The 7,871-nt window shown below is 53.2% G+C and overlaps 2 protein-coding genes across 2 annotated transcripts in view; one reads left to right on the top strand and one right to left on the bottom strand.

Moving 5' to 3' along the window:
• Positions 1–795: 795 nt before the first annotated feature.
• MEF2BNB (MEF2B neighbor) lies at positions 796–6,159 on the top strand. Its single transcript, XM_010072809.1, has 4 exons — positions 796–904; positions 4,405–4,469; positions 4,850–4,957; positions 5,915–6,159. The coding sequence occupies exons 1-4, from the start codon at positions 815–817 to the stop codon at positions 5,955–5,957; spliced, it is 306 nt and encodes a 101-aa protein (XP_010071111.1). The 5' UTR covers positions 796–814; the 3' UTR covers positions 5,958–6,159.
• A 1,630-nt stretch (positions 6,160–7,789) lies between these two features.
• The window catches only part of TMEM221 (transmembrane protein 221), a gene marked incomplete at its 5' end in the record, with an annotated part of 854 nt that continues 772 nt past the window's right edge, over positions 7,790–7,871 (bottom strand). Inside the window, one exon of the mRNA XM_010072810.1 lies at positions 7,790–7,870. Within this exon, the coding sequence (XP_010071112.1) occupies positions 7,790–7,870 (81 nt within the window). The remainder of the gene's footprint in view (position 7,871) is intronic.

Here is a 7,871-nt window from a genome sequence, read left to right as displayed (position 1 = left end):
GTGTTCACCTTGGACATCTGCAGGGAGAGAGGGCTCGGAGCTGCCGTGCCGCTGAGGGAACCGCCAGCTGAAGGTGTTCCTGCGCAGAGAGCGGCCCGGACAGGGGCTGGGCTGGGAGAAGAGGGGTGGAGGCAGGGGAAGCGGCTCAGCAGGCAGCTCAGAATGGCACCGAAGCTCCCCGAGCCCTGGTTTGTGGTGACCGGGTCTCCTCCGTGGGCTTTTCTACATCTGGAGGGGAACAGCAGAAGGATCCTGCAGTGGGGGGTGGCTGGGATGCAGGAGAGCTCAAGGCTCTGCACAGAGATGAACCCAAATGGCTGATGACGAGATGGGGAGCCTCCAGACTGGGAGATCCTGACACTCGCAGCAGAATGGGGTGGCTGTGGGCACAGGAACGGGAGCCACATCCTCTGTTCCCCTCCAAATTGGTCAGAAGGGGCCCGGTGACGGCATAACCCACATGGTCCCTGAAACCAGAACACCCAGAGCTTGCAGGGGACCGTGGAGACAGTGAAGTCCCAGGCTGGTCTGTCCGTGGCTGGAGCCGAGCTCATCGCTGGCTGCCGGTGCCGTTATGGAGAGAGTAGAAACGGAACTGCCTCTTCAGCGGGATTTTGCTTTCACATTCTTGTTAACAGCCTGGTTATAGAAAAAATAGGTGGGGTTTTGCTCTGATCTCTCCGTTGTTGTGTTGGGGATGGGACCAGCGCTCCAGGGCACTGTTTTCCTACCCTGCCTTCCCCCCCTCTTGCTCCCTCCTTTCCATAACTCTCTATTTTTTCTTGTTGCAGTTACAGACAAATTCACAGAGAGCATGTATGTCCTGGCCAACGAGCCCTCTGTGGCACTGTACCGGCTGCAGGAGCACGTCCGGAGATCCCTTCCGGAGCTGGCACAGCACAAGGTGAGTCATGTTTTGCTTTGGACTCCAGAGCTGTGACACAGTTGGGCACAAGCTGTGATCCTGCCTTGGCACGTTGTCCCTATTTCACCTCCCTAAGGGGGTGGGAGGAAATTTGCTGAAGGGGCGGAGGTGCAGTGGGCTCCGTCTGAGCTGGAGGGGATGAGGGGCTGTTGCAAGTTTACCCACGGACCTGAGGGGGAAAAAAATGAGAGTCCAACCACAGTCCTGTGCTCTCATGGCTGGACTGGTGCGTGGAGACAAAGAAAAATGAGTAGTCTGTCTTATACATGTTGCAAGTTTACCCACGGACCTGAGGGGAAAAAAATGAGAGTCCAGCCACGGTCCTGTGCTCTCATGGCTGGACTGGTGTGTGGAGACAAAGAAAAATGAGCAGTCTGTCTTGTACGGGGAGGAGGGAGATGTTAAATCTTATTACCCCTGCCTACGCTGCGAGATTTTTATTTCCTACATAAAATAAGGGGGAGGGGGAGAGGAGGGAAGGGGGAGCGTGAAGAAACAAGTGAGAAGAGCCCACATGAGGCAAAGCAGGATAATGAATCGCATCTCACAGCTGTGTTCCTACGTTCCTCCAGAGCACGGAGCGCAGACACTTTAATGCCAGCCTTGTTGTCCTTCTCCCTCTTCTGCCAGTCATGATTCATTAGGAGTGATGTCTCATGAATAGATTACTGCTTCATGTCTATGCTAATGCACTGTCAGGCCCCATTTTTCACATTTGCTTTACAGCCCTGCTTTCCAAATTAACCTGGATTGTGACACTTTATTATTCAATTATTTATTAACGTTTCTCTATGTGTCTGTGCAGTGTTGGGTGTACAGAGGTGTAGATGTGTGTGTAGCACATGCTGGTGCGATTGCATCACTGGCATGCGGCGGACAGGTTTGTAATATTATTCCTGAGCTGTCACTCATTTTCATTTAATCAGGATAGTCCCGATTTCAGGGAATGTGTCCCAAACAAAAGGAAATTGAGGAAATTGTATGACAAGTCATGCAGAGGGAAGAGATCAGTTTCCATCACGGAATGGAGATGAGGGCGAGAAGCAGCACAGAAACTGCCGAAGGTGACAGCCGAGCGAACATACAGGACACAGAGCGTGGTGTTAGGCAGCAGGGTTTATGCCGGACAAGATCTCTGAAAACCTTTGATTCTCTCATTTTCCCTGCTCAGCGTGCTCATCCACAGCGCTCTGCGACCTCTCCGATTCAGCTAAGTTCATTCCTAGCTGCAGCCATCCCAGAGAATTCTCTTTTGTACCCAAATTGGTGCTGTTTTCCACTTTCTTCCTGTGAGAAAAGAGGTCACGCTGTCCTGTGGCTGCCAGCAGCGAATACAGGGACCCTGCATGTGTCTGTGTGACTGCAGCCGTTGTGGGTTGCTGTGCCAGAGCCCATGGCTTTGTGGCTAGACAGTGGAACAGAAGGGTGTCAGCAGGGCTGTGCGCTGTCAGGTTTTATCTAATTCAGAGCTAAGGCATTAAAGTGAGGTGGGTTTAGTTCTTCAGAACAGAAAAGAAGAAAAAGGAACATTCGGTGTGGATCCATTCTCGGGTAATTTAGCCCCAAGATGCAGGTAATGGATAAAGGAAACAGGATTTATTGGTGCTTTCCTGCCTCCCTTCATGCAGAAACTCCGTCTCTGTCTGGCTGAGTTCTCCTGAGACCCAGCCTTTGGAATTCCTGGAGGGATTAAACCTGGGAAAACTGGGAGGGAGGGGGGCTGGGAGAAAAGTTTCTGCAAAGAAAAGGTCACCTCCAGGCCTTTACAACAAACAACTTTCTGTGATGTGATAAAACAATAATCTTAATACGTTCCTCCGCATCTCAAACTCTCCAGGCAGATTTACCGCCTCCCTGATAGGATGCGGTGCGATGCGAGGCCCTCGCTGCCTCCCCGCGTCGTTGCTGTGCTGCTAAGCCCTGCTCCACACCGAGCAGCCTGTCGGGATTTCCCCTGATCTTTGAGAACTTACATCTCCTCGTTAATTTACTTCCGATCGGCAGCAATATGTCATTAGTGCCATTGTGTATTAATAGCTGGCTTTAGTTCTGAAACTGCATCCAAGGGTGTGTCCTGGGAATTTAAGAAAGGACATTAAGAAAAGATTAAGAAGTGAGGAGCTCTAGGGGAAGACTCTTGTTCCTAATTAAGGACATGAAAACCCCAGGAATTGGTGGGAATGCTGAGAACAGACATCGCTGTCTGCGATACGGGGAAATGATTAAGATCTGCTGGTGCTCGGAAGCAGCAGGAGCGCAGGCAGGCGGCTGTGACACCTCCCGGAGAGAGCAGGGTGAGGAGCTGCAGGAAAGTTTCTGCGTCTTTTGCAGCTGCCTCTGCGCATAAAGCGTGTTCCCAGCAACAGACGCAGTTGTGTAAAGTGCGATCAGGCTCCGGGGGGTTGTGAGTCCTGGCTGGAAGGACCCTCTCCTGCGGAGCACTGCCTAGAGCAGTGCATGTAGAGGCTTGTTTCTTTTGTAGTTTAGAGCCGTGTGGTCAAGCGTCCTGATGTAAGACAGGCTTTGAACAGCAGAAATGATTTTGGATGAGATCCAAACTCCTACCCGACCTCCTTCACTCGCAGAAAGAGGCCCTTGGATTTCCTCTGGACCCAGCAGAATAGCCGGGAGAACGTGCTCCCATGAGAACAGGTTTTAAAGAGTGCCTGAACTACTTAAGGACTTTTGAAATAGTTTTTGATTGAGCTGCACCTTTGAATTCCTCTGTGCTTTCGTTGTGATTTGTTTGGTTGGTTGGTCTTCCCGTTCCTTGGAGCTATAGGACACAGTGATGTCCTGTGCCAGAGCTGGCTGCATGCGGTGCTGCTCGAGCTGGCGTGACGTTCCCAGGGCTCCTTCCAGCTCGGGAAGGGAAGGGCGCAGCGCTGCTGCTGCTTGGGATCAAGCACCGGAGCTTCAGAGCAGACTGGAGGACAGGGACACTCGTGGTTGTAAAAACATTTATGAATGGCAGGTCTGATGAAACAAGAACTTGCTGTGAAAGAACATTTACCTGGTTTTGCGTGAAGGACTAAGGAGCGCACTCCACAGGAGCTGGGTTAGTTCAGATCCCAGCTGCCTGCTGGGCCGGACACACGGGGAAATCGGAGCGCTCTGAACAGCCAGCTGGTCCGTTGCTCTCTGTGCAGTTGCTGGTTGCTCGCAGCCCGGCTGCCCGTGGCTCTCAGCTGGCTCGTGGGCTGAAACATCTGAAAACAAGGAGAATTTTGCCAGAGTATCCAAAGTGTTGTCCTGAACTAGTAGCCCTTCCAGAAATACACGTAATAAATGTTTCTTTTAAAAGCTAGCGTGTGGCACCTGGAGCATGCCACAGGCTGTCAGCTGGGAGACAGAATCCAGGCTCGGTTTCCAGTGAAAAGCAGCTGGAGCCCTGGTCTGGGCAGGGCTGGCAGAGCACATCGCTGCGGCTGCGCCGGTCCAGCGTGCACCCACCGATGCCGCCTTCTCTTTTCTTCCAGTCCGACATGCAGAGCTGGGAGGAGCAGAGCCAAGGAGCCATCTACACGGTGGAGTACGCCTGCAGGTATGAGACTTCTTCGAGCAGAAGGTTCGTGTTCACAGGCGGAGAGAAGCCGAGCAGAAGCCGCCCGCGCTGCCCTGCCGCCTCCCTGGTGTCAGCCGTGGGGAGAGCATCGGTGGGGAGCGGTGTGAGGTGCGAGGCAATGCTCTCTGCAAATCTCAGGGGCTTTGCTTTGAGCGTGCCAGCTCTCCCCCCGTTCTGTGTGCGGCGCAGACCTGCCAACCCGTGGTAAATCCACCCACCAGCGAGTGTGTGAAGATGCATAAAGTTGAGATTTCTTATTGAGTCTTCTCTGCCAGGGAATGTGTGCTCTCAAAGCCACGATGCCTGTAGAGATCCTAACCAGTCCTCCATCTCCCTCCACCCCTCTTTGCTTTTTTCAGTGCCATCAAGAACATGACTGACAGCAGCGTGTACTTCAAGAGCATTGACAGTCTGCTCAAACACGCCATCGCCATGAAGGAACAGCTGAACGCTGCGCAGGGCCGCAGGTAGCCGGGGGTATGACGCTGCCCGTTTATCCCAGGGACCTTTCTGGCTGGCAGAGGCTTCGGTGACATAACGCAACCCAGCGCAAAGATGCCAAGCGGTTATCTCAGTCGTGGGGTTCTAGATTGTTATTAGAAAGAGCATGCTGCTTGCCTTCCAGTGATCTCCTAGCTTTGTGTACTGGGAAGGAAATAATCTTGTTTACAAAAGGGTAACTGGAAAATAGTTTATTTCCTTATTTAAAAAGGGATTTTTGGTTGTGTAATACATTAAATCTGTGTTGTGTCAAAGGCATTTGGAGTGAGATGATGCTGCTGGGATGGAGGAGGTGAGAGGCTGCGCGTGGGGCTGTTCTGTCACGTCTGTGGCTCTTTTTGGGCAGAGTTCCACAGAGATGAGTGGTGCTGACAGATGCAGCAGAATGATGATGTGTTTTTGTACGTTTGCAGTTGAACTACAGCTACTAAAATATCTTCCAGCAGATCCTCTGAGTCTGGTGTGTTTGTCTGTCCTGAGAACGGTGTCGGTCTTGGAGTCTGTCTGGGTGGGAGGGAGAAAATTCCCAAATGCCCGTCCCTGATAAAACCACCACAGCAAACAGAGCGTCTCTGTCTCTGCAGAGTGCCTCTGCCTTCATATTTCTGGTTCAGGTTCCATGTTTTCCCAGCTGCCGGCATGGCTGGGTCATGCTGTGCAGCCCAGAGCACGTTTAGTGGTTTTTGCGGCGGTCTGGCTGCGACGATTGCTGTCTCGACGCCCACGGGGGCTGGCGTACGCTGCTCCGCAGTCTGCACAGCACAGTTAAAGGTGTGCTTGTCTGAGCTGCTCTCCTGCTGCAGGCAGTGAGGTTTTATTTGAGGGAGCCCCTGGATCTTCACATTCTTACAGCTGCTGGTGTCCTACCTGCCCGCTGGATGTGACTGTTTCTTTTTTTTTTTTTTTTTTTTTTTTTTTTGCAGCACTGTTACCCCACAAGCCAAGAATCCTCCGGCCAGTTCCTGATTTCAGACGAGACTGGCCGTCCTCTGCCGCCTTCTCCAGCCCAGCTCCATGTTCTCCAGCCACGGGGAGGAGTGAAAAACCACCTGCTCCATCTGTGACACTGCGCAGAGGCCTCTGCCTACCTCTCCTCTCTGGTCCCAGGAACAAGTTGCTGCACCCGAGGAGGCAAATCCTGCCCCTGGGGTCAGGGCTGCCTTTGGGGAGCACTTGTGTCCCTTTCCACAGCACTCTGCAAAAGGGAAACGGGGTGGTTCTGCGTTTGTCCTTTCCAGTTCTTTCCAGTGGCAGGCTGCTATGAGGCCTTTTGCTCTCTACCTCTTGGCCACAGAAATCTCTCGGAAAAAACTAGGTCTTGCTTTCAGTGTTTTGTAGGTGGCTGTGTAAAGGCGCAGTGTAGGCACACTTCAGCTTTGTTCGGGAGGCATTCCGCAAGGAGAGGTTTTCATGTGTGTGCCAAGGAGTTGCTGAATTTGGTTTTAGTGAGAACAATAATAAAAAGAAAAAAACAAGAAAGTTCTGTCTAAAACCTTCCCCTGTTGCTCGTGCGGGCTGGGGGGCCTTGGAGCCTGCTGTCTCTGTGTGTTTCAAAGGGCATGGAGCAAAACAAAGACATGCGGAGTTGGAGCCTTTCAATGGCAAAAAGAAACTGTCCTGTTCTTCAAAAAAAAAAAACAACAACGCAACAAAATAAGGACTTTCTTCATCCCCTGTCAAGCAGTGGGAAGCAGAGCTGTACACACAGCCTTGGAGGTCACTTTACAAAGGATGCGACTTCAGTGTTAATCTCTCCTGGGACCAACAGTTCTGTTCTGCTGCAGAATTTACCGAGGATGCAGGGATCAAAGCAGTGCTTGACTTGGTTTCTAAAGGAATTGTTTTGTGCTCAGGATAACGGGTGTCTGTCAGGGTAATAGCACGGGAGGCGAGAGGAACCTGTTGGAATCGGGAGCCTCATTTCACTCCCTGGAATGCTTTACTGACTGCTGAACGATAAGGAGTTGGGGAAGAACCAAGCGTGCTGCTGCTCTGGACCTCAGCCTCGACCATCAGTGCGGTTCCGATGGCACCCAGACGATCACAGAGGTCCCTCCACCACTGAGCTCAGCCGGGGCACTGGGGCCGCCCCAGCGCAGCCCCCTTCCAGCTCAGAGCTGGTAAAAGTGACCCCACTGAGCAAACTCCATCCTGCCCAGAGGTGGATGTACCAGTGACCACGCAGCAGGTTCTCTGCCACCCCAAACCCATCCTCTGCAGCTCACGCACTCCCCTGGTTCCATCTCAGTTGCTCCTCCATCACCTCCCCAGGTTTCTTACACCCTCCTGGGTCTGTTGTATGAATCGTCTCGGTGCAGCACTGGCTCCTGGGGCTGGAGGAGGAAGGAGAAGGCAGGGAGGGACAGACAGCTGGAGAAATCTGCTGGAAGAGGAGGGTAGGTCTGCTCGTGGACAAGGGCCGCTCGCTGCTTTTCACCGATGTGTTCCTTCGCTGCCGCTGGGCCAGCTGTGGGGGTCCTGTGTGGGTCACTGCCAGCCACTGCCCCACCAACGCTGTCCTTGTTTGGGCGGTGACCAGTGCCAGCAGCATTGCGGGCAGCAGGAGGGGCTGGGGGCTTTTGGCTTTGACAGGAGGTGGCATCTCGGCAAAAGAAGCAAAGAGCACCCAGCAGCGGCTGCACAGACCCCGAGAGGGGAGAGCGGAGGGTGGAAAAGCAGCCGCCCCCCTGCTCTGCTGAGACAGGACCTGTATCCAGCTCTGGACAGAGATGCACATCTCAGCCCTGGTGCCTGCACCTCCCCTGGGACAAGATGGAGCAACAAGGTCCCACTACCGCTCACACCAGCGTCGAGTCCTTGCCCGAGGCTCCAGGTTTGCGCGACAGCACGTTCCTCATCTCCTGCGTGACGCCGTTCCAG

This window comes from Pterocles gutturalis, unplaced genomic scaffold, assembly GCF_000699245.1.
Source record: "Pterocles gutturalis isolate BGI_N339 unplaced genomic scaffold, ASM69924v1 scaffold30142, whole genome shotgun sequence".
Taxonomy (NCBI): Eukaryota; Metazoa; Chordata; class Aves; order Pterocliformes; family Pteroclidae; genus Pterocles; species Pterocles gutturalis.
This window is presented reverse-complemented; position numbering and strand designations above follow the sequence as displayed.

Excerpts from the sequence above, each read along its gene's own strand:
- MEF2BNB (XM_010072809.1), top strand. The coding sequence starts at position 815 with ATGTATGTCCTGGCCAACGAGCCCTCTGTGGCACTGTACCGGCTGCAG. Across the intron at positions 905-4,404 it reads CGGAGCTGGCACAGCACAAG|TCCGACATGCAGAGCTGGGA; the intron begins GTGAGTCATGTT and ends CTTTTCTTCCAG. Across the intron at positions 4,470-4,849 it reads ACGGTGGAGTACGCCTGCAG|TGCCATCAAGAACATGACTG; the intron begins GTATGAGACTTC and ends TGCTTTTTTCAG.